The following is a 26,221-nucleotide window of genomic DNA, read 5'->3' on the forward strand; positions in this document are numbered from 1 at the left end:
TGTGATGGAGAAATATATATATATATATATATATATATATATATATATATATCAATTTTTGCATATGATTTTGAAGTTAATTAAAAAATATAGTTCATAATAGAGATGAAATTAAAGCGGGTTATACTAGAAATTTATGTGATATTGGGAGAGGACCCAATTGAAAATGCCCTTGTAGATTTTATTTTTATTTTTACGACAACTTACTTATGTTGGGTAAACTTCGGACCCGTGCAAAACGCTTCCTTCACAGGAAATCAAGTAATCTTTGCCGGCGGGCTAGCCCTAAGAAATTATTTACACCCAAGAAGATTCAAACCTTAGACGTGATGGAAATACCACTAATACAAAAATCCTTACCACTTGAGCCAAACTCCTTGGGAGGGTTAAAACGCCCTAGTAGATTATGGGGTTTAAAGCAAATATAAAAAAAATTACCCCCTAGATTATGGGGTCTGAGCTCGAGAACGTGTTGTTATAGCGTTGAAGAGGGGCAAAGGCTGCAGGATCTTGCTTCCTAAGTTAATTTTCTTATGGTAGACAATGTAATAATAATTTCAAGACTTAAAAGAAGGTGGCAGGGTAGTTTGAGGTACGTACTCTAGACATCCCAACAACTACAAAAATTGAGATAATTAACTTTTGATCAAATTTTATTCACCAACCCAATCGGGCTCTATAGGCTTACAAAGCAGTGCGACAACAATGGAGCTACACTCATAGAGATGTAACCCACTATGGGCACTTAAGCAATTATTAATGAAGATAACAAGATAGGTAATCCTCCTATTCTAATAACAACTCTATAAACAACGCAGCTTGGAAGTCCCTTGTAGGTCCCCAATCACTTGCTGTTGTGGCTTGCCACAATCATTTTACTCCATGTTTATCTAGTTTTTGCAAACAATCTTTTTGAAGATCACCAAACCTCGGGTGAACGGTCAATTTACATTGAGTACATTCTAGGGCCACCTCGTCGAAATGGTCGCCACAAACATCACATGAATGGGAGTATTTTGTCTTTCGAACAATAGTGAAAGGATGTTGATGATGTTCATCTTTATAGGTTTTTCCAAACTTAACGTATGGATACTTTCCAAGAACACATTGAGTATGAGCAGAAAAGTCGCATTTTACACAGTAATAAAACCAATGGTTTGAATCTCTTGTTTCTTCACAAATTAGACAATAATAGTCACTAAATTTGTCTTCAGTAATGTAGGTGAGTTCGAGGGGATGCTCATCATCCTTGTGGCTGGATACAAGTGGAAGAGTAGCACATCTAAAACCCATGGCAAAATTGCAAGTAGAGCATACAAAAATACCATGTTCCTCACAAAAATTGCATTTTTGATGGGAAGTTTTAGCTAGGAATAGGGGGTGTTGGTGACCCTTATGCTCTAGGTTTTCTGGAATTGCAAAACATTGAATGTCCAATATTACCTTATCACTTTCCAAATTGTAGGCGAATCCATGGCGATATTGTTGACAAGCATCACATTTGAACACACCATCAGAGAAAGGTGCTTGTGACAAGAGAGTGAAAGGAAATGGAAGAAGCTGGTGTCTAGCGTTTGTGGGTAGTTTAGTGCATATATTATGGAGAAAAAAATTGCATTGCGCACAACTGTAAAACGGAGGCGAGATCAATTGCATGCAACCCATCACAAGGTTTATCATCCTTGGCCGCTTCATAGTTGAGAGTCAAGACATGTTGATGACTAAAATGATTGATCTCCTGAGGTAGACCGCTTTCATTCTCTGCTCGATTGATATCATTGAATAAGCCAGTTACATGGCCAATGGATCCAATGGGTACCGAATCAATGATTGTATTCACGCCGTCCTCCTCCAACTCACGCTCTTTTGCACAACTCAAGTGAGAAGTGTAACTACATTTATGACAATAGTAAGCTGCATACTTTGTGTTTATCTCTTTATAACAAAGTCTACATAATATGTTGGCATGCTCCTTGAATTGATTAATAGAATAGGTGAGTGTGAGGAGGTGATCATGATCTAGAATTTTGATGGTGCGTGAAAGAAAAGCACATTTGGCATGAATAAAGAGTAGACATATACTACAATATAGGAATATGTTGTCCTTGCCTTCCTCACCACAAGCCTCGCATGTGACCTGAATTTGTTTCAAGAAGGGAGTGAACACGTGTTGGTGACAATCAGCCTTATCCACTCGCCAGCGAGAAGCACATCTAGTGTCAAAGTTGAAATCACAGTCATTGCAATGGTAAAAGAAGCAACTTTTGCAACATTTTGCACAAGCATAACAGTAACTATAATGCTGTGGTGCTCGGATTCGAAGGGTGTGGTTTGGGTGCAAGGGATGTTGTATCTCGTCAGGTAGCTCGAAGCATGATTTATGGCAGATGAAGTTGCACTCGGAGCACTTGTACCCGGGACCCAATGGTGCTTCCTCGCATACCCCACAAACAACTTCCTTCTCTCCCTCAACGTTCAAATCTTCTATAAAGATCAATGGATGCTCGTGGATGAAATATTTGCTCCCCATATCCTTCAAGATTTCTCTCAGTCTCTCTCTCTCTCTGTATAAATTTTTTTCTTATGGGTTTTGTTCGTTTCTCTGTTTCAAACATGTTCTCTATTTGTACCTCTCAACCCTTTTGTCACTTTGTGGATTCTTTTCTTCTTCCCCCTCCCCCATTCCATTCTTTTGTTTATTTATTATTTTCATTTCTTTAAAGGCTTGGATTTTTTCTTTCTTTTTTCCTTCTCTCTTTCTTTATTATTTTCTTATCTTCAAGCACCAAGCGGGAAGCCATTGTGGATTCTTTTCTTCTCTCATTTCCTCTGTTTATTTATTCTTTTCCTCTCTTTGAGACTTCAAGCACTAAGCCGTAAGCCATTATGGATTCTTTTTTTTTCTCTCTCTTCCCGTCTGTTTATTTATTCTTTTCCTTCTCTTCAAGGATTCAAGTATGAAGCAATGAAAATCCGTACAACGCGGTCATTGGATCGCTTCAACAAATGGAAAAGGAAAATGTTTTTGGGCAAATAAGGATCTAAGATTTGAAGTAATGATATGAACCATCTTATTATCCTCTTTTCACCATCTAAAATTGATTCGACTTTTAAAATCACCATTAAATTTGTAATGGATAACTATTGAATTTTGATTCAATTGTGATTTTAAAAGCCACGTCAACTTTGGGAGGATAAAACTATGACCCTTAGCATTATTCCTATGATTTGTTCGTTTGCCAATTAGACTTGTTCATCAACTTCGTTGTCCAAATTTTATCCAGAAGTCTACTTTTACATGTCAACTGAATATAATCCAAGGACGATTTATATGTACATGATAAATAATAATCAATGAATATGAAAACATTTTAATTAATTTTGGGGGCATTATAATAGCTCCCCTCCACCACCTTACATGAGGGGATGAAGGATTCGAACTAGTGACCTCCGATTCATAAGACGTGGTCTCTAGCCAATTGAACTACCTCCACCACCTCCTTAAAGGGTAGTGATATTCATGAAATGTTGATATTATGTTCTCCCAAAATTGTATTTTATAGTTAGTAAGTGTATTGAATTCAGATATATGTACAAGGGTTTTTTTTTTTTTTTTTAATTTATTTATTTATGCTGGAGAATGGAGATTATTCATCTAAGACAACAAAAGCCTATGAGTTGTGCCTAAATTTTCATATACGATGGTGACCGTATGAGAAAAGATTGTGACGTGGCTCAAAAGTAGAAAAAATCGAATCACAAGCATAACTTTGGGCTAAATAATCGGATTTAGGTGAAACTAGTGTAATTGGAAAGTTAATTAAAATGTGTACAACTTTTGATGAAATGGGATTTTTGAAATTCTGACGTTTACTATACTAAAATGGGCCCGCAAGCTGAGACTAAAAACATGAGCGTATTCCATCCGAAAATTGTTATTAAAGCCCATCTTTAATAACGTTGTTGATCGCCTCTAGTCATTGCGGCTGGCCGCTACCAACTCCAACGAGTTTCTAACCTCGGCTGTCACCTACCATCTCCAAAAAAATATGGCGAAAAAGCTTTCCTTTCAACTTCAACCTTCCAAAATCTTTCACCTTAAATTTGAGGGAATTTTTTAGAGTATATTTGATTACCCTACATTTAGAGATTTGATTAGATTTGAATAAATTCAAATCATCTCTAAGCTTTATAAATAGAGTCTTTTGTACACAATCAGATTATTAAGTCAATAAGAGCAAAGGCTTTATCATGTGAATGTAGGTCATAAATCAAACCACATAAAAACCCGTCCCTATTTTGCATTTATTCCGTTATGTATTTGTAATTCCTTTGTGATTTTCTTCCGTCCTCACACTACAAATAATTTGAAGCCAACAAATCCTCTCAAATCTCAAAACTTGGATGAATGCATTTCGATCACATGTTTGTTGATGCTAGATTAGCCTTAAGACTATAGGTATCTCAAGAGATACAAAAAGGTTCCTTGTAACGACTTAGGAAAAAGCTCTCGTCACATTTGCGCTATCACTCTAAAATAACTAATCAATTTGGAGCTTCTCTAGAATTCTTTATAAAGCATAATTTTATCAAGTAATTAGGCAATATGGAACGTAGTACTTATGACTATCTTTATAAATCACACACTATATTGACTACTCCTCATCTTCTCAATATAGGACCAATGTGTTACATTCCTACCCTAAAATCATTGCAAAATATTGTATGACAACGCAAAACATTTGTCTAGGACCAAGTCTCATAGTTTGTTTCTCAATCCATCAAACTATCTTGTACACATCCTTGTATCCGATAACAATCATTCTTATCCCGTCATCCATAATGTGTTACATGCTACATAATGTGGGATGAAAAATTACAAAAATAATAATTTTTTACAGGATTATTCGAGGAATCTTAGGCCTCCTTACTTTAGGGTAGTTCGAGAAACCCTAAACCTCCCAACAACAAAGGTAAACATTCGATAAATTAACTCATTGACTATTTTATTAACTTTTCTCATGTCTTTAAATCGACACTTACAATAAGATAAGATAGATAATACTCAACTAATGATAGACTTAATTTTAAATAAACATCTTAATCCTAATTGATAACTAATAATCCTTATTAACTAAAATTCTACTTCAATACAAATTCTAATCTAACATAATTTCTAATTCTAATGCTAATGTAACTCTAGTTTATCATGTTCTTGAGGCCTCGATCAAGAGAAGATAAGCCTTGGAACATATCCTCCTTTAGTGACCATTCTAGACACCACCAGTCCAGCAGCCAATGCAGCTCCAAATAATGTGTGCAATCTCACACAGTAGTACTTAGCCATGAAGATCTTTTGTTTGTCCTGTAAGAGTAAATTTTATAAAACTAAGCTAAAATCCAAATTTAGGTTAGTAAATAAAAGGAAAAAAGAATAGGGACTGCATTCCCTCTGCTTTCTGATTTCACCATCCCATACACTTCCCAATCATAGCACAACCAACATATACCATCTGGCACAACTATCACTTGGACTGCATTTTTTTAGCAAATTTGCATCTTTGGGTGTTCACCATGGCATGATGCCACAATTGTGAAATCATATGTAATGGCTCTATCAGAAATAGAGACAATTGAAATCTAAGAATTGAGGCATCTTACAAGTTCACCACTGACCTTATGGTTATCTTCGACGTATCTAACGACCATGTTTCCCATGGGCAATGTCAAAGCACAGAGAATCTGGAATAAGCCATTATTGAGCAAATGAGCAACGAGAACCCGGTCTAAAATGAGTAATTAACCAGGCAGAAAGTTGAAGGAAGAGGAAACAAAAAGAAATATATTGCCATATATCCAATTAAAGGACTTACAATGCAAGTAAAAGGGAGGGCCTTGATTAGACCAAAAGCAAACAAAAAGAAGTAAAGTGCTATGACAGCCACCTTCACTACTCTTGAACCTCCTCTGGTGCCAACCCTTACCTGCATACAAATATGAAAATACAGATAAATTATATTACTTTATTTGTTTCTCTTTCAATGTCTTAAACTTAATAGGCCAGTTAAGATTATTCACCAGAGGGGACATTTTTCCAACTGCCCTATCTCCTTCCACCTGAATGATAGGTAATTCATGTCAGCTGACACAGTCAACCAAGGAAACTGGAATGCAGAGTTTGTTGCTATAGAAGTAAAATACCTGTTGAAAGTGGCTACAGAAAAGGATAAGGGCTGTTGTGAAGCCAACAAGGACTGATGCAGAAAGAATTGTGTCACTTAAGGGAAGATAGTTCATCTCACTGTCAAAACCACCTGAAGTCAATATTATAGCCATGCAAAAACTGAAATATAAAGCTATATATAGGTCAAATAACCTTGGGCTGCCCTGCATTAGGTAAAAAGCAGTACTAGCAAATGGGCCAAATGCTGCAAAGCACAGGGGTTCTCCCAATCCTTGGTAGCTTAACCGAAATGGTGGACACTGCAATAGAGACAACATCAAACAGATGCAAAAACCTTTGTTCCTTATTTCTGGTAAGATTCCAACCTAAGACCTGCCATAAGCCTAACCCCAGCCCTTTGCCACTAAACCAAGGCACTAGGATAGCAATGAGAAAACATGGTTTTCCAATGTTTAGGTTGAAAGTTATTGCCCACTGGGGAATCAAGTTCTTATAAATATTTCAAAATCCAGGAGCTTGAAGACCCTTCTACTACTTAAGAGACTGAATAAAATTAATGGTTTTAAAATGGGAAGCTAAGTAAAAATTTAGTAAAAAGCATGAAAAGTCTTTTGCATAGAGTGGCATCTAAGTAACATACATAACTGTTCATATTAGTTCTTCCATCTAAGATTTAGAATTCATTATTTTACTTCCAAAAATTCCAACAGTCATGTCTATACCTGATATATATAACCACAAATAATTGCACATGCCAGTAATATTATTGAACGCATATTTCCAGCCTCCACAGAGGCCCAAGTCAGCCCCATGAAGCCAAGGGCAAGAAATGAATAAGCAGCAACTAAGGTTCCTGTACGGCTTCCCAAATGCATTACATACTGTAATTAGCCAATTGTTATTCTAGATTAAAACATAGAATGAATTAAAAATAAAATTTCATAACATCCAAAAACAAAAAATAGAACTTACCTGCCAACTAGGTTTACAACAGATTCTTTTTTGTTCTTATCTGCTCCAGTGTCGTAATCATAAACGTCATTGCTGAAGAGGCCAGAGGAAAGCAGTTAGCATAAATCTGTCATGAAGATAATTAGTAGGAGGGAGTCAACAAATTACAGTTATGAATATAAGGATTTCTGTTGGAATATTGACTTAAGCTCATTAGATGACTCTACACATGTAATTATAGGATGCAACCGGATCGTCTTCTCTTGCAATGACCACTAACATAAGGGCCCACTTAGGGTTATTTCAGAGAGAGAAATAGAAAAGAGAGTAGAAAAGGATCAAGAATTTAGGTGCTTTTAGGGGTCAGGGCTTGTCTGAAACAAAAAACTATAACCTCCTTGATTCTATTGAGATACACTGTCAGTTTTGCTTGTGAACCTATGCCAAAGGTCAAACCATGTATGTCAGTGTGCTTCCATTTACAGGTTGTGTCATTGAATTTAGTTGGAAATCTGACTGGATCTAGGTTTTCGCAACAAATTGGTATCAGAAATGCACAGCAATATCATGAGATGGCCCATGTGCATAGAAAAGCTGGTTTGGTGGCTTGGAAGGGCACATGCAGTACTATAAGGGAGAGGACCTTATAAGGCTTGAAGAGTGGATGTAGCTTCTCTATTATGGCATCTGTGGTCTATAACGACTAAAGCTCTTGTAGGTGAAGTATGTGCATGAAATGAAGATCAGGAACATGAGCATATGGAGTCTTAAACCCTCTTATCAGAGGAGTTAGGATTGGGAAATAGTGCCGAAGGTCGAGTATAAGGCAAGCGTGTACTTTCTACATATTGCAGGAAACAGGAAGTCAACCTGCCAAGTGCCAAGAGCATGACAATTAGTTGCAAAGTTGCTAAATGAGAGCTATGGCTTGAGAATAGCAAAAGACTCATTTAGAATATAACAAGTTATTGTGCAAAATAGTTAAAGACTCTCCTTCAGCTTATACTGGATTATTAGGAACTATTGAAAGAAGCAAATCTGTTTTGAATCCTCATGTATAGGAGGTCTGAGACTGGGTGGATGTTGTAGTCCGGTTAGGTACTTAATGATAAAAAGCAACTAGCTGTTATTTTCTTGTTGGATTCCTGAGGAAGGAATCCAACAAGAAAATAACAGCTACTCCATATGTGTGTGTCCTCATACTATAAATGTATGCAAGCACAACAAAACAATGATTGAAACCTAAAAAAAATAAAAAACAAAAGAAATGTCATATTTCAATGCCTACTAGATAAACTGTAGCTCTGTATCAGATTCACAGTTAAGCTTGCTCAGACACAACTCATACTCAACTCACTACCCGAAACAGCAAATGACTCACCTTAACCCTTAAGCCTCCTTTTCCCCTTTGAATAGGAAAAAATAAATGACTCACCTTAAGTTAAGCCATGTGATAATAAGAGCTGAGGAAGCCAAGAGAACAAAATAACGCTTTGCTGAGCAGACGCCTGTCTGAAAATAAGCAGCTGCACTGCCTACCTGCTTGTGAATAATAAAATGAAGAGAGTAAGACACAAACGAAGCGTATATGATTTAATCTGCAGGGAAAAAGACTCACAGATGAGTGCATTATTGAGATTCTGATCCCAGTTGACAGTAACATATTCAAAGTTCATTGTGACAAATAAAAAGTGAGTGGATGGATAAAGACAGCAAACTTTTCACCAAATTAGCACAAAAGATTAAATCAGCCCTTAATTTATGTTCACATTTCTAGAAAAGAAAGTACATTGCACTCCTTCAGAACTGTCATTTTGCTAGACAACATTCTTCCTAAATTCTCAACAACTTTAGAACTGTCCTTTTGCCAGCCAAAACCTTGATTCAGGATTCACCACTAGCGAAGCAGACACTGAGTGCTATCATAAGTAAATTTGGTTGCAGACAAATTATTTAGTAAGTGCACACACACAAAGACTTTGAAATTATATGTAAATTAAAGAGTAAGATAAAAATTAAGAGATTTGCTTTACCAAAAACTTATTTCTGATGCTAACAACTATAATCTTAAGTGATTAGAATGGTACTTAAAGTGTTAGAAAAACTCACCGTGAGAGGAACCAAAGCAACAGAGTATATTGGTAATTTAACTGCCCTCCATATCAAGGTTGCCTTAGAAATAGCACCTTCTTTTTCCTCTTCATTGGTAGTGCCAGAATGGTCTGCTTTACTATCCAAAATTACTTGTCGAGATTGGTGCCCTTTTTTGAATTTTAATTGTCTTATGCAAGTTCTTTGGAAAAGTTGTCTACCATTGTTGAAGAAACATGATGATCTTTTGGAGTCCGGATTACACCTAGAAATGAGCAATGTCAGTTAATGCTGAAAATTTGGTAATGAGCCCTCTCTCCCTTTCACTCGTCCACCCTAAAGAAAATTTATTTTAGAGTCAAAACCAAATAAGGCAAATCTTAACTCTTAGCTAATCATCAATCTTGCAATCTAAGGAGAAGGTGTCTCAAATAATAATCAGTAAGAGTAAGACATGCTTCCCAAAAAGTTATCTGCTCCAAAAATTTTAATTCTTAGCATTTCACCATGCAACAGAACTATTCTTTCTCTCTACAAAAAGCCAGATTGGATGGGTTCCACTATCCTTTATAAGATCACTCATAGACCTCACAAATTGGAATCATAAATCACAAGTATCTGCAAACTTCAAACAGAATGTCTTAAATTTATTCAAAGCTTCTAAGAATAATACAGAACTCAATTTAGTTGAGAGGTATAAGAAGGAACTATCTCATGATTGGTGTTTTCTTGTTCTAGTCATTTGAAAGGTAAAAAATAAAAAAAGTAATTACAATATAGCATTAATCCTGTTTTGAAGCCATTAAAGTAATTACAATAGCATTAATCCTGTTTTGAAGCCATTCTTGTACCAAAGAAGTCCAGTCTCACGAGAACAATTACCTAGTGTTCTGAGAGTAAAAGAAAGAAATGAAACTTGCCTTGTCCTGTAACTCTGATACAGGAGGTATTCATTTAGTTTCTTCAGACCAGACCCTGGGTTTCGATTACAGAATGTGGAGGCCATTGGTAATCTGTTCGAATCATTATTATCTAGAAACAAGGAGAGAGACATTTATTGCTATTGAGCTATAAGCATAGAGAATAACAGTTGAAAAACACAACAAAAAGAAAAGAATAATAGTAACAAGGATCTGCACTTAAATGATGAAAGTTACTTGAGGCTGGAAAATTTTTCTATTAGGCCTGGTTACATAAAGACAGATCAGTGATCATGTACAGCATGGTTTTATATGGGGCCTGGTTGCTACATCCAATGGCACAATTCATACATTGTATATTAACAGAAGCACCAAACCATCAATCAAAATAAAGAAATTAAGTACTTCAGAATATTGCAATCATTTGGCATCTTGAATAATTGCTTGAAATGAACCAAATAATATGAGAGAAGGTTGAGTCAGTCATCAATGTAAACAGATACAGAGATTCCATCAAATCGATATGTAGATAACAAAGAAAGTCCAGCTGCTTACTGTTTAATTTTTTTAGCTTTTCTATCCTAAAATGTCCTTATATCTTAGTGAATGGGCTGAGAACAGTTTGTGAATGATTTATTTAGTTATTAAGTATAATGCAGCCTATAATTGACCCAAAAGTGTAAAAATGAAAATAATAATTCAGCTATAGTACTAGTATTTTCTTGCAGGCTCCCCATCCTTCTTGGTTCCCCAAAGGATTCTGCCTAGTCTAGTTGTGGATGAACTTAAATTAGAATAAGTCGATTCCGTGACATGACATGTCATGTAACACTTCATTCTCATATTAAGAAAAATAGTAGCTCACATAGAGTGAGCGGTTAATAAAGACACTCATAAGTACTCCTAAATAAGCGATTCTTCGAAAACTGCAATTATTTTGGAGTGATATTGCAAATGTAATTAGCGCTTATAGTTACATGTCTCACTCATTTCTTTTTTTTTCTTTTTTTCAAACGATTCCAACACTCAGTAATAACATTTCCTAAGAACACAGACTGGGAAGATTTCATTTAGCAAACAATCATAGCGTACTCTTTAACATTCCATAGATAGACAATTTCAAATAAAAATACAAAACTTGGAACTAAAAAGAAAATATCCTAGTAATATATATTAAACTTCCTGTGCTTCAAGAAAGAAAAGTACCTTGCAGGGTCACTCTAGCACCTGGAAAAGGGTCATCTTTCTGAGTCTCTTTCTCTCCTCCTCTTCCTTTTGCTATGTATCTGAGACAAGATAAGGGGTGCTGTTGTCAGGGTCTCTTTGGGAATACAAGAAAAGTTAACGGTAAAAGAGTGGACTGTCGAAAGGGTGCCCGCCCCAATCCACTCTGATCCTGTAATCTATCAAATGAATCCGTGTCCAGTAAAGTATCGCCACCTAGGATTACAAATGGAACCCACCAAAACGAGCTCACTAAGTGAGAAAATAAAAAGAAAAATATATTTTAGTTCCTCCAATTATTATTTATTTTGTAAATATGCCTTTAAATTTTAAAAAGTAACGTTGAAACAACATATACTGTCATTGTGTTTTTTTTTTTTTGACATGTCCGCACAAGAAGGGAAGGGAGATTTGAACTAGTGACCTCTGCTTCATTAGGCATGGTCCCAACCAATTGAGCTACCTCTTGGAAACACTGTCATTGTGTGTTAAATTAGGCTCTTATACATTTTTTTTCTCTCTCGAAATACCCTTTAAATTATTAATAAATAAAATTAAAAATGTATATAATAACATCTATTTGAAAAAAAAAATAAGGGGGCTAACCCTTTTGGTATTTTTAATTTTTTTTTTTTAATTTAGTTATTTAATAATTTTAATTTTTAATAAATTTAAGGGTATTTTGGAAAAAAAAATGTAAAAATGTCTAATTTGACACAGGGTAGTAGTATGGAAGACCCTAATGTCATTTTTTTAAGTTTTGACGTACAAGCGTAAAATGATTAATAGTTTTAGAGGCTAAAGTGTATTTTCTAAAAAAAAAAAAACAAAAACAAAAACAAAGTAAATTAACTCTGTCCATTTTGAATTGTTATCAAATAATTCCACACATTTGTTAAAAAGAAGTAATAAGATATGGACAGAATTGATAATGGCCCAAAATGTAATATGCTATTTGATAAAATTGAAAACCAAAAGAATTAATTGGTAACGGCTTAAAACAAAATAACAATTTGCTTTTTTCCCATAAAAGTTTAAATCGACAAAACATTCCACCTAAATAATGCAGAAATCCATAAATCTCATAAACCTGTTCGCCACTCTCTCCAATTGAGTTTCCTCTCATTTGTTCCAATACATGATTATAAAGAAAAGTGCTTATGGTATATAGGCTGAATAGCTTTTACTAATGACATGTCCGCACAAGGGAGTGAAAGGGGAAAAAAATTTGAATTAATGATCTCCGCTTCAAGATGTATGATTTACAACCGATTGAGCTGCTCCTTAAGGATGTTTTTACTGTAATTTTCAACTGATCATGTGGTTGTTCATAATCAGTTTAATAATTAAAAGTATATAGTTGACTATCTAGTATTAATTAATTGAATTGATAAGTAATATTTTTATTTAATTATTTTACTAATTATTATTTTTTGGATAATTATTATTATTATTATTTATAAATTAATGTGACTGTTTATAATTATTTGACCAATTTTAAACAGTTACATTAAATTTACAAAAAAAAAAAAAAAAATTATAGTAAAAATTATGTTATCCCAATTAACATTCGTTCAAAAATGTACCACGTCACTTCTAATTACTCTAACAGCTCAAAAGAAGTTTTCAAGAGATAACTCAATCAGCTGGGACTACGCCTAATGAAGTAGATGTCACTAGTTCGAATTCTCCTCCCCCTCTTATGCGAACATGTCAAAAAAAAAAAAACAGACATAATGGCCCATTAGTTAAAAATTCTATTTTTCAAAATTATTTTGAAAGTAACATGTTTTTTAGTGGTTTAAGGAGTAGTGTTGTACATGGAGGTGGTTCTAATCCTTGTAGGGCTGATGACACCGCTTTGTTTTTGTTGAGTTGAAAAAAAATCCCAAAATTGCAAAAAGGGACAAATTACAAATTTGAATTGTCTTAATTAGAAACCAAATATTTGGAAAGATATTTTCAACTACCCATGAAATAGCGCCTACTATTTTTAAATCGAATGAAAGCCCGTGATTTCATCTTTAACTTAATTCTCATTGGCTTAAACAAGTAGTCCAAAAGAATGAAAGACTACTGAAATGGCAGCTTACATCTCCCACCGACCCAATTAAAAGCTAGTCCAAGCACAATCTTACATGAAGCACACGCCCATGATTAGTTACATAGCATTTCTCGAAACTAACATAACATCACACATTATGTCTATACATAAATCTCTGATTTTTTTTTTTTTTTTTTTCAAGGAAATAAAGAAAAAGGGAAAAAGGAAACAATTACAACATATCAAAACACAACAAATGGGCTGGGTAACCCGACAATAAACATCAATACAACTAAATTAGTGTTGTAAAGCATAAAATAAAAGGGATTTTAAGCGGCCCACTGCTGATCTTGGCTCCTCATCCACCATGGATGATGCAGTATTGATTGAATTTGATCATTTCAAGTTAGTGAGTTTTTGTGTTTGGATGTTCTAAAAAATGCTAAATGTATACAAATATATATAAAATAATGTAAAAATTACTAACATTTTCTATAAATGCATAACTAGCCGATAAATTGACCTTTGACTAGCAATGCGTATACACCGAAAAATAAGAAAGAGAAATGTTAATGTGTTCTTCTATTATTCTTCTGGTGTCCTCCCAACTATGATGTGGTTTTTAAAATTATCAATAGATTAAAAGTCAATAATAATAATCTCAAATTCAACGATAATTTTAAAAGCTACATCACAGTTGGAAGGACACCAAGAAAACACTAGAAAAAAAACCTAGCATTTTCCAATAAGAAATAAGCAACATTTATGCCTACAAATTTAGAAGTTTCTAGCATTTATACAACGTAGATATATTTAGAAGATGCCGGAGTTTATAAAACATTTAATGTAAAGTCCACTTAATCCCCTCAAACTACCACCCCAATGACAATCTACCCTTCAAACTATCAATTACGACAATTTACCCCAAAATTACCGAAACAATGACAATGTACCTCCACTTTTAACAAAATGACAAAATTACCCTTACTAAAATAAAAACAAAAATACTATTTTTTTTTCTTCAAAATTTTAAGGGTATTTTTGTTTTATTGAAAATTATATATGGGTAATTTCGTCATTTTGCTAGCATTTGGAGAGGTACATTGTCATTGTTTTGGTAATTTGGGGGGTAAATTGTCGTAATTGATAATTTGATGGGTAAATTATCATTAAAGTAATAATTTGAAGGGATTAAGTGGACGTTATATTTAGAATTTTCAATTTAGCGACCTTTTATAATGCAAGTCAATAAATGAGTCACTATTTTGACATCGTTTTTTTACTATTCACTGGTGGCTAAATTAAATGTCGAGAAAAGATTTGTGGCTAGAAATTAACCACAACCGTTGGGCCAGTTATTGGTTAACCACAATAAGTGATTATGTGGTTATTAAAGGTCGATTATTAACCATTAACATTTTCTAAATAATGTGCCTTTTAGGCCTCTTTAGTGTTTTGGGCCTTTTTACGGTTTATAAGCTCATGTTTTTTATTTTTATTTTTTTTAATTATTATTTTTTTATATATATATATAGCGAAGGAATATCAAATTCATATCCGGCCAATACTTTTTGTTTTTTTTTGGTGTTGCAATGACTAGAGAAATATCATGATCTTGGAATTGATTTTCTGTACAATTAATTAATAGTTGGACCATTCCCTAGTCCCTATATATATATATATATATATATAATAACGACAAAAAAAAAAAAAAAAAAAATCGCATCTCCTATCAAAGAAGTGTTACCAAAACTAAACAAATTATTATTATTATTTTGAATGAACACAAACTTGCAACTGACTTCTAAAGTCTTAACATGATCTCTAACAGAGTCCAAAGCCATAATATGTCAAATATCATTAATATGTTAATCTATCATTAAACTAGTATTAAAGTCAACAAATAACATCTAGAGCCTAGAGGTTTAAACCTACAAGCTTATATTATGAAAACAAACCAATAGTGAAACAACGACTACAAGAATGAGTTGAACTAAGAAAATTACCTCCTTAGAAGCACAAAGGACCAAGAGACTCCTTCTCAACCAAATTACTCACACACACACACGAGAGAAAAGGATTGCAAGGGGTGGAAATAGACTGAAAGGGCATTGACGCGGGGCGGGGGGGAGGGGAGTGTATTTATAGATGCCCAATGGTCCGTGTAACGATTTAGAAAAAAACACTAACCACATTTACGCTATCACCCTAAAAGGATTAGTCTATTTGGAGCTTCCCTATAATTTCTTATAAAGTCTAGTTTTACCTAAGTAAATAGACAATGTGAGACTTAGTACTCACGACTATCTTTATAAACCATCAACTCTATGTGGGCTATTCTTTATTTTTCTAATATAGGACCAGGGTGTTAAAAACTTTCCATCTTAAACTTTAGATATCTTCATCAAGGCCACATCATGTAGTGCTCAAATACCACATGGTCTGGCATTACTAAGTGGCTTTGATATCATTTGTAATGATCCAAGAAAAAGTGCTAGCCGCATCTACGCTATCGCTCCAACATAATGAATTTAAAACTTTCATAAAATTTCTTATAAAGCCTAATTTCACATAATAACTAGACAATGTGAGACTTATTACTATCCTTATAAACCACACATTCTATGTGGATTATTCATTATTTTTTTAATATGAAACCATAATGTTATAGTCTGAGAATAAAGGTAAAGCTTTATCTATAGTATTGCCAACTACTGAACATCCATGGTGTACCTTCGAATGTTCACTATACTATTAGACCAACCGTCATTTGATTTTTAATTAATCATTCATATCATACACTTCGAATGTTAGTGTCTAGGGTTATTGTTGAATGTTCAGACATTGCACCTAGAGTTTGACTTGAATGTTCAGCTATGCACTTTGAACGTTCGATTGAAACGAAAGTCGAAATTCTTACTCCCAATGGTCGCTAATGAACCTTAACAAACTAATTAGCCCATCCAAGGCTCATTAACCCTAATAAATAATTTGGGTATTACAAACACCGTTTCGGTTGTACACCCATTATACACCCCCTAATAATGATATGAGATGGTTTGTCTTTATTGTTGTGTTAGTTGTACATGCATGTGCATGTTACGTACTTATGTATTATGATGAAGAAATATTTTGCTATTAATGATTTTTCTACTTTCTGTTTTTGGTGGTTAGTGCATATTTATAATTGGTATTTGTGGTGGTTGCTTTTGAAATTTGCAGTTGTTTTCGTCTTTGTTCTTTTGGGAAAAATACACATATTCCTTTAAACTACCACTTTATTGATAATAGTTTTTTCAATTTTTCAATTGTGACAATGTTTCCTTTCCCAAACTATCAAAAAATTATCAATGTCTCCCTTAATGACGAAAATATCATTAATAAAACTAAAATTAAACAAAAAAGGGAGTGGAATTAAATTGTTTTTTTTAAAAAAACATTTTTGTTTTATTGACAAAAAATTAAGGTCATTTTTGTCTTTTGATTGGCATTTGGGAGGAACATTATCATTTTTTTTGTAATTTGGGGGGTATTGTAGTTGTCCTAATTAAAAATTTAGAAAAATATTATCAATTAGATTGTAGTTTAAAGGGATGTAGACTTTTCTCTTATTGTTCCTGTTGGATGTACATATATGCACATGGCATGTTACATTTTACAATGAGGAAATATTTTGATATTGTTGGATTGAGCAATTTTAAAGTTTTTCTTGTATCCTTCTAAAAATAATATAATTTTAAAATTTAATAGTAATAATCACATGTTCAATGATAACTGAAAAACACTTTTAGTCTCACAAATTTAATAATAAATTTGTAAAAATCAGACTAAAGATGAGAAAGATAATCATTTCTCTCGAGATATATTTACAATTGTTAGATATTTACGTGACTACGTGTAAGTTTTTGTGGTCGTAAGAAACTGTATGAGTCAGGAAATTTATCAGGACGTTTAGATATAATTTAACTGTACAAGTACAACAAGCAATTTGTACCTGAAAATTTATTGTGACTTTTACAGCAAGCAATTTGTACAAGAAAATTTATAGCCCATATTTAATTTATTACAGCTGTCTCAATCGTACTGCACTAGTCCCATACTATTATGATTGATTGATGTCTCTCTGTATTCGCATTATTGTTATTTGCTGTGCTTGATGGCAACCTCGGAAGTACGAGTAATGATATAAAAATGGTTAGAATTATTTTAAAATTATTTTAAATATGTCATAAATTTTAAAATTATTATTAAATTTAATATAATTATTATTAATTTTTAATTTATTAATAATTTTAAAATTTACGTCACGTTTGGAAGAACATTAGAAAGATTATAGTCATTCTTATATCGAGTTTGCATGTACAATACTAATACATTAATTGCCTCCTATTGAATTTGCATGTCGGACAAGAATACTGTTAAAAAAAACAATGTTTTTTTCTTTTTTTTTTTTTTGTTTTTTTTGAAATTATTATTAAATTTGTATTGATCATTATTTAATTTTGATTCAATAGTAATTTTAAAAATTACATCAATTTTATGAGTATTCAAATGAGACACGAGTCTTATTTCTAAAATTACTTGTCCAACAAACCTGTAACCATAGCCGGTTTAGCAAATTTTTTTTTTTTTTTTTTTTTTTAAATGGTTAAACGCATTTTTCCATATCATCTTCACTTTCTTTTTGCAATTTTTTTTTTTTAAAAAAAAAATCACTTTACATTTATATTACATCAATCAATTTTTAATTTTTTTTTCTTTTTTTTTTTCACATAACTAAATAATTTTCTTAACTTTTGTTTTAAAGAAAAGAAAAGAAAATTGACCTTTATCTCAAATTAATCAATTTTTATTATTATTAAAAAAAAAAAGTAGTGTTCCAAACATATTATCTTCGCTTTCTTTTTTCATTATTATTTTTTTTTTAAAAAAAAGCACTTTACATTTATATTACATCAATCAATTTTTAATTTTCTTTAAAAAAAATGAAGTCAAATCTTTTTTTTTTTTTTCACATAACTAAATAATTTTCTTAACTTTCGTTTTAAAGAAAAGAAAAGAAAATTGACCTTTATCTCAAATTAATCAATTTTTATTATTATTAAAAAAAAAGAAAAAGTAGTGTTCCAAACACACACTACGTCATCCATGAACTCAGTTTGCTGGATCATGGATGCAACATCAACACGTGATGCTCAGAGACCCCATATTCAATGAGTCTCGCACACACACTACGTCATCCATGAACTCAGTTTGCTGGATCATGGATGCAACATCAACACGTGATGCTCAGAGACCCCATATTCAATGAGTCTTGCTATGTCCCTTTCTTACCGGTGAAGCACATGTCCGTAAATTTATGAAACATTATGCATTGCGCCAAAAAAATAAAAATAAAAACACACAAAAAAAAAAGTTATATTATGGTCTAACTATCCTTTTAATTTTTATTCGTACATCTCTAGCTGATCTTATTCTTCTTTTAATATATATAGATAATAATCATGCCAACATTAGTAGCCTTCAGCATTTTTTGAGCTAACAATTTGACATAAAGGATTTGGGCTCCTAAAGCTACTTTCTAGGATTGGAAGTGTCTTCTAATTAATTAGATGGTATTAGTTACCTCTCTCAAGCTAAATATGCTTATGATATTATCTCACTTGCTAGACTTACTGATTGTAAGATCGTTGGTAGTCCTCTTGAGAAGAATGTCAAGCTTCAAGCCATTGATGGTGACAGGTTTTTGGATCCTCTACTGACATGGCAAAGGTCTCCTTAACTTTTTTTGAGGTAGTTATTTTTCCTGCGTTTCTAATCTACGCGTTCTTCTGTTTTCGTGCACGCAGGCGCATGCCTTCTCCGAAGACTGTGTTTCCGGTGAAGACTTGCCGGATATTTCTGGTTCTTACAATCCCTACCTGGTGGAGTGCTCAATTGGCAATTTATGGCTAAGCGAGCAAATAGGGGTCGTGGCAGGAAGAAGAATTCGAAGTTGCTTGTACAAGAGGCTTCAGTTGCTTTGGAAAATGCTTCACACTCTTTGGATTGTGATGCTGAATTGAGTGAGGTGGAGGAGATTTATGAATCATTGGACTGTGAAGTTGTGATTCGGAGTTGGATGCTTGGAGACCTGCTGGAAGTGTCTCTACTGTTAAATTGGCTATTAATGGTGTGGAGGTTATCTCAGCTACTCTTGAGATGGTGGTTCTGCGAAATCCTGGTTTCTCTGAGACTAAGAGGGAGCCAACAGTTGTTGTTCCTGTTGAAAAGCTGGATCAGAAGAATTTAGCATAGGACTGGAGGTAATTGTTTCAATCGGAGAAATCTCTAGGTGCTTTGCATTACTTTGCACCTTCTCGTGAGGATGGTAAAGTTGTAGTGAAACCTCCTAAGAAAGCAATTGAGGAAGGAATTTCGAAGTGGTCTCCATCTATGGTAGCCCAATTTCTTGACAAACACCTCTTCCCTATTATATTTTCAAACGTACTATGGATACTCTGTGGGCTCAATGTGGAAAAGTTGAGGTGTTTTTATTGGAGAATCGTCTATACTTGTTTCGATTTGCTGATGAAAGGATCATAGATGAGGTCTTAGAGGCAAAACTTTGGCATATAGCAAATAAACCTCTGATTTTGTGGAAATGGACTCCAGGTATGCAGCTCCTTAAGATTTCATTATCTACAGTGCCTGTTTGGATCAAGCTACATAATCTTCCAATTCAGTTTTGGAATTCTACTTATTTGAGTTATGTGGTTAGTGGTGTTGGCAAGCCTCTCTGTGCTGATTCTATTAATGAAGAATAGCTTCGGCTTGGCTTTGCTAGGGTCTTGGTTGATGTGAATGTTGATTCTGATTTTTCTAAGGAGGTTGAAGTTGTGGCTGCTGATGGGGAGAGGGTTGTAGTAGGTATTGAGTACCCTTGGCTACCTGTTAAGTGTAAGAAGTGTAAGTCCTTTGGTCATATAACCTATGCTTGTACTAAAATTGAGAGGCATGTTTGGGTTCCTAGAAGGTCTGAACCTATTCAGCAAGAATTGCCTAAACAAATTGGTTCTGTGACTAATAAGGTCACTGAGGTTAAGATTGTGACTACTCCTGGTGTTGTAGCTAAAGACCAGTGGATTGAAGTTAGAAGTGCTAGGAGAACTCATATTTCTAAACCATCTGTTCGTGATAGTCAAAGGCATTGGACTAATTCTTTTCACTTGTTGGCCAGAGCTGATGACAAGTTTGAATTAAGGGAGGTGAGAGGATTAGGTGCTGTTTCTAACTCTCTCCAAAAAGTTATTGAGCATGCTTTGAATGAGTAGAGTGCTAATCTCTTGCTAGCTAAAGGGAAAGGCAAAATGGGGGAAGAGGAGGAGGTCTTGATGAGACGATTCTCTCCTACTACATGAGCTTCTTGATTTGGAATGTGAGGGGTTTGAATCATCCCTCTAAACAACAAGAGGTGAGGAGTATGGTTAAGTTTCATAAGATTGGATTAATTTGCCTAATTGAAACTAGGGTTAAGCTGCCTAAAGCTGATAAAATCAGATCCTACAATGTTCTTGATTGGGGCTATTAATATAACTATGATCAACATATTTAGGGGAGGATTTGGATTTGTTGGAAGAAGTCAGATTTTACTGTGACTGTGCTTGATAAGAGTGCTTAGAGCATTAATTGTGTCATTAATTCCCTCAAGAATAATCTCTGTTGGTATCATTCTTTTATCTATGGGGATAACAAGGGTGTGGATAATAAGCTGCTGTGGATCAATCTAGCTTCTATGAAGGTTAGAGTAGCTAACAATCCTTGGATGATCTGTGGAGATTTTAATGTTGTTAAGTCTTTAGCAGAAAAGAGGGGGTCTGATAAGTTGAATTCATATGATGTTGAGTTTGGGCAGTGTTTAAATGATTTGGAGGTTCTGGACCTCAATTCCAGTGGTTGTTTTTACACTTGGACTAATAAGAGTGAGGAGCCTCGGTTTGTGGCCGGGAAGCTGGATAAAGTTTTGGTAAATGAGTTCTGGATGAGCTACTTTGTAAAGACTATTGTGGAATTTCTGATCACTCTCCTGCTATTATTTCAGTAGGCAGTTTGCAGAGTTTTGGTCCTAAGCCTTTCAAGTTTTTTAATTATTGGTTGGAGCATAAGGATTTTATGAGTTGGGTTAAGGAGGGATGGGATATTCAGGCGAATGGGATTGCTATGTACTAGTTGTATGCTAAGCTCAAATATGTGAAAGTTGTTTTAAAGAAGTAGAACCTATCTTGTTTTGGGAATCTGTAGAAGAGAGTTATGGAGGCTCGAGATAATCTTGATCCAGCTCATAAGGAAGTTATTGCTTCTTTTGGGAGGGCTTACTGTTTGCTCAAGGAGAGGGAGTGTCTATCACAAAAGCTGAGGAATCTTTCTTAAAACAAAAATCTAGGAACCAATGGTTGTAGCTGGGTAATCAAAATAATAGTTTCTTTCATCATTCCCTTAGGATTGAAAATGTAAAGAACACTATCACTCATTTATGGGATGAGCATGGAACTAGAGTGGAGGATGTTGAGCAAATCAAATAGGTGGTTGTGAAGTTTTATGATAAGCTATTAGGGACCAATTAGATGCAGTTTACTAAAGAGAAAGTAGATAGGATTAGGTCTCTTATTCCTGCTGCTATTCCTTCTAATAAGGTAGCTAAGTTGGAGAGGGAGGTTACTGCTGAGGAGATAAGGGATACTTTGTTTCATAGGCCTGCAATTGACGCTCTTGGTCCTGATGGTTATTCAGCTGAGTTTTTAAAGGCTTCTTGGTCTATAGTTGGAGAAGGGATGGTGGCAGGTATAAAGGTTTTTTTTTTTTTGCCTCTGGTCTGCTGCTTAAAGAAGTAAATGCTACTATCCTTACTTTGGTTCCTAAGAAGGTGAATCCTTCTGGTCTGCTTGTTGCAATGTGGTTTATAAGTGTATTACTAAGATCATCTCAAATAGGATGCTTCCACTTTTGAGTGATTTGGTTAGCTTGAATCAATCAGCTTTTATCCCCTCAAGAAATATCTCTGAAAATGTCTTGTTGGCTTAGGAAATTGTTAGAAATGATCACAAAGATAAAGGGGATGCTCAGTGTACATTGAAGATTGACCTTATGAAGGTCTATGACTCTGTTAATTGGGATTTCATGATACATAGCCTTCATTGTTTTGGTTTTCCAGAGAAGTTCCTAAGATGGATTAAGGAGTGTATTACCTCGCATAGGTTTTTTATCTGTCTGAATGGAACTTTGGTTGGTTATTTTGAGGGAAAGAATGGGCTGAGGCAGGGGGATCCCTTATCTCCTTATCTTTTTAGGCTAGCTATTGAGGTGTTTGCTAGGATTATGGTTGACCATACAAATGATGGTTCAGGTTTTAAGTTTCACCCCAAGTGTTTGAAGTTAAAACTTACTCACTTGTGCTTTGCAGATGATCTCCTTATTTTTCCTGAGGCTAGTTTGAGGTCCATAAACATCATTAAAGCTGCTTTGCTTGAGTTTGAAGAACTTTCTGGTTTGAAAGCTAATCCTTCTGTCCCCAAGAGATAGCTCAATCGGCTGTGAACCACGTCTCACGAAGCGAATATCATTAGTTCGAATCTCCACTCCCCATTCTCTTGTGTGGACATGTCAAAAAAACAGAAAGCTAATCCTTCTAAGAGCTTTTTTTTTTTTTTTTTTTTTTTGCTCGTTCTTGTCTCTCAGGTAGAGTGAAGCATTTACTGCTGGGTGAAGTGAAGATGAATGAAGGTCATCTTCCAGTAAGGTATCTTGGGGTTCCTCTCATTTCCACTAGATTGTCTACATCAGATTGTGGGGCTTTGTTGGATAGAGTTTTAGGGCCCATTGATTCTTGGCTGTCTAGGAATCTTTCCTATGTAGGTAGACTCCAATTAATGTCCTTTGTTCTGTACAGTTTGTAAGTGTACTGGACTGGAATTTTTATTCTCCCTAAGACAAAGGTTTCCTGGAAGGATTTGTGTTTTCCTAAGAGGGAAGGAGGCTTGAGGTTGAAAAGATTGGAAGTTTGGAATCAAACTTTGATGCTTAGGCATGTTTGTAGCCTTTTTGCTAGGTCTGGTTCTATTTGGGTGGCTTGGGTGAAGGAAAACCTGCTAAAAAGAAAGAGTTTCTGGAATGTTGGTATCCCCTAAAATTGTTCTTGGAGCTGGAGGAAGATTTTAAAGTTGAGGGACATTACTAAGAGGTTCTTGAAGTTTGAGGATGGCAATGGGGAGAATATTCAAATGTGGCGGGATCCATGGCATCCTTTTGGTATTCTATTGGAGATTTTTGGACAGAGGGTGGTTTATGATGCTCAGAGCAGTGTGGAGGCTAAACTTTCCTTTATTATCCTTAATGGAGATTGGTTTTGGAGACCAGCTATATCTGAGACCTTAGTTGAAATTCAATCTGGGCTTCTTGAAGTATGTTTAGGTCTTCATGAGAAGCCTATATGGACTGCTTCTAGGAAAGACTGCTATGTTAGCTCAGAAACTTGGGAGATTCTTAGAAAGAAGAAGGTGGAGACAGCTTGGTGGAAACTGGTGTGGTCCCCTGTAGCCATACCCAAGCAAGCTTTCATTTTATGGCTTGCTATGCAGGATAGGCTCCTCACAGGGGATTGTTTGCTTAAGTGGGGTTATAAAGGTGATGTCAAGTGTCTTTTCTGCCATAGTCAAACTGAAAGTAGAGATCATTTGTTCTTTGAATGCAATTTTAGCTATCGAATTTGGAAGTTTTTTATGTTTCGATGCAGAGTGGACAACCCTTTTGTAATTTGGGATGAGATTTTGCAGCTACGAATCAGCAACTGGGGGAATAAGGCTCTCAAAGGTCTCATCTGCCGCCTAGTTTTGGGTTCTGTAATCTATAATCTTTGGTGCACAAGGAATGAGATTAAGCACTCTGGCCAGCCTAACACTGAAGAGCAACTTCTAAAGAAAATTCTTTGGGAAGTGAGGGCTAGAATAGTTGGGAAGGAAAAATTTCCTAAGAGAGCGTCTTGTCTTACTGTCTTTGTGGAACCTGCCTACAGATTTGTTGTTGTAAGCTGTTTCTGTAGGCTATGTTTTGTGGTCTGTTTGTTGTTAGGGTTGTTCTCTGTGAGGTTTGTTTATGGTTTTGAGGGGTTTTGATATGTTGGTATTTTTTTGTTGGTTTCTTTTCCTGCAGTTTTGATGTTACTGCAGCTTTGTGTTTTCTGGTTTAGTTTGGTTGGTTAGGCCTTTGTGAGGTTGTGCTTTAGCCCGTTGGTAGGGCGTATTTGGTGCTACTTTCGTGTTTTGGTTTTGTGCTTTTAATGAAGTTGCTTATTCATAAAAAAAGAAACAAAAAAAAAAAAAAAATGAAAAGAAAAGAGGCCACTAATGGTGAATTACTTTTAGATGACACTTTCCATAAACAATTAGTTGGGATTTTCATCTATCTTACTGTCATAGGACAAGACATTGCCTATACTGTTCATCTATGTGAAGGGCACATTGTTTCACAGTTTGCATTTATCTTCTCACTGATCATTAGACTTACATGTGTATTCAAAAGTTGATTGAGTAGGTTCCACCACAAATTATTGTTTTCTATTCGATAATTCTCTCATTTCTTGGCCTAGCAAGAAATAGTGAATTATTGCCTATTGTAGTACTAAAGCTGAGTACCGTGTTCTTATTAACACCACAGTTTCACAAACGCAATAAACAAATTAAGGATCGACTGCTATTTTGCATGCCACCATCTCTTGCATGAAACTCTTCGCCTTTGTCTTATTGCATATGCTGGTCATTAGTTAGCTAATATGTTCACCAAAGCACATCCATCTGAACATTTTCGTAATATCATCTCCAAACTCAAATTGACATTTACATTATCACCTTTAATTTTGAGGTGGAATTTAAGAATATATTTTGATATTTGTTTTGTTTGTTTGATTGACTTATTTCCTTGTTTAGGCAGATTATATATACACAGAAATGTATAGTTATATTCAAATTTTCGTTTTTTAGTTTACTTTAACATGTAAGAATCATTATATTAATTTGTTTTGATTCCAACTTTATTATTAATTGTCATTTTGACTTGACAGAATGAAAGGTGAAACAACACTCTTCACTCTCCTGCCAATATTTTTGTGGTTTTTTGCATCCTTTTCCTACAAAATGGTGGTTAGACTTGGCTACAAATTATCGCAACAATTGTTAAGTGTTAACCATTTATTCTACTAAACCAACATAATTGGATTCAAGTTATTATTCCTTTCCCATCTTATAATTGGGCAGAGGCTGAAAGAGAGAGCCCTCTCCAATAAAGACTGTTTGCTTAAGGGGGCCCACCCATCGTGTTCAAACAAGTTGCTCAGACAGGGAGGGCCTCTTCGTCTTACATCACACTAAAAAAGAAAAGAAAAAGAAGGGTCAATTAATGATGTTCGAAAAAACGTCACTAAATTGCGATATTTTATTGTTCAAACAACACTATTTATAAAGTAGTAACATTTGAATAATATTACTATTCACGTGTTGAAAGACAACGTTTGAATAGTATTATTATTTTTCACATGTCACTATTAGGCGACATTTGAATAGTATTACTATTCACGCGTTACCATTGGGCAATGTTTGAACAATATTACTATTCATACGTCACTATTGGGCAGCGTTTGAACATTAGTACCATTCATGCGTCACTATTAGGCGTTGAACAATGTTATTATTCACATGTCACTATTACGCGGCATTTGAATAGTGTTATTGGCGTCACTATTAGGCGACGTTTGAACATTGTTACTATTCACGCGTTGAA

At 34.5% G+C, this 26,221-nt stretch overlaps 3 protein-coding genes across 3 annotated transcripts; 1 reads left to right on the plus strand and 2 right to left on the minus strand.

Moving 5' to 3' along the window:
- Positions 1-1,531: 1,531 nt before the first annotated feature.
- LOC148586255 (protein VACUOLELESS GAMETOPHYTES-like) lies at positions 1,532-2,541 on the minus strand. Its single transcript, XM_088516066.1, has one exon. The coding sequence runs from the start codon at positions 2,528-2,530 to the stop codon at positions 1,598-1,600; it is 933 nt and encodes a 310-aa protein (XP_088372192.1). The 5' UTR covers positions 2,531-2,541; the 3' UTR covers positions 1,532-1,597.
- A 2,295-nt stretch (positions 2,542-4,836) lies between these two features.
- Positions 4,837-11,461, minus strand: ABC4 (UbiA prenyltransferase family protein). Its single transcript, XM_059591589.2, has 12 exons — positions 11,353-11,461; positions 10,147-10,258; positions 9,245-9,491; positions 8,571-8,674; positions 7,157-7,228; positions 6,907-7,045; positions 6,377-6,483; positions 6,202-6,301; positions 6,079-6,117; positions 5,874-5,984; positions 5,677-5,742; positions 4,837-5,365 (listed from the first exon to the last, which is right to left on the minus strand). The coding sequence occupies exons 2-12, from the start codon at positions 10,230-10,232 to the stop codon at positions 5,228-5,230; spliced, it is 1,209 nt and encodes a 402-aa protein (XP_059447572.2). The 5' UTR covers positions 10,233-10,258; positions 11,353-11,461; the 3' UTR covers positions 4,837-5,227.
- A 10,556-nt stretch (positions 11,462-22,017) lies between these two features.
- Positions 22,018-24,561, plus strand: LOC132179721 (uncharacterized). Its single transcript, XM_088515530.1, has 5 exons — positions 22,018-22,234; positions 22,605-22,796; positions 22,854-22,937; positions 23,129-23,189; positions 23,592-24,561. Exons 1-5 carry the CDS (start codon positions 22,018-22,020, stop codon positions 24,559-24,561), a joined length of 1,524 nt encoding a protein of 507 aa, XP_088371656.1.
- Positions 24,562-26,221: the final 1,660 nt, after the last annotated feature.

The sequence above is a fragment of the Corylus avellana genome, chromosome 4 (assembly GCF_965113065.1).
Source record: "Corylus avellana chromosome 4, dhCorAvel1.hap1.2, whole genome shotgun sequence".
Lineage (NCBI taxonomy): Eukaryota > Viridiplantae > Streptophyta > Magnoliopsida > Fagales > Betulaceae > Corylus > Corylus avellana.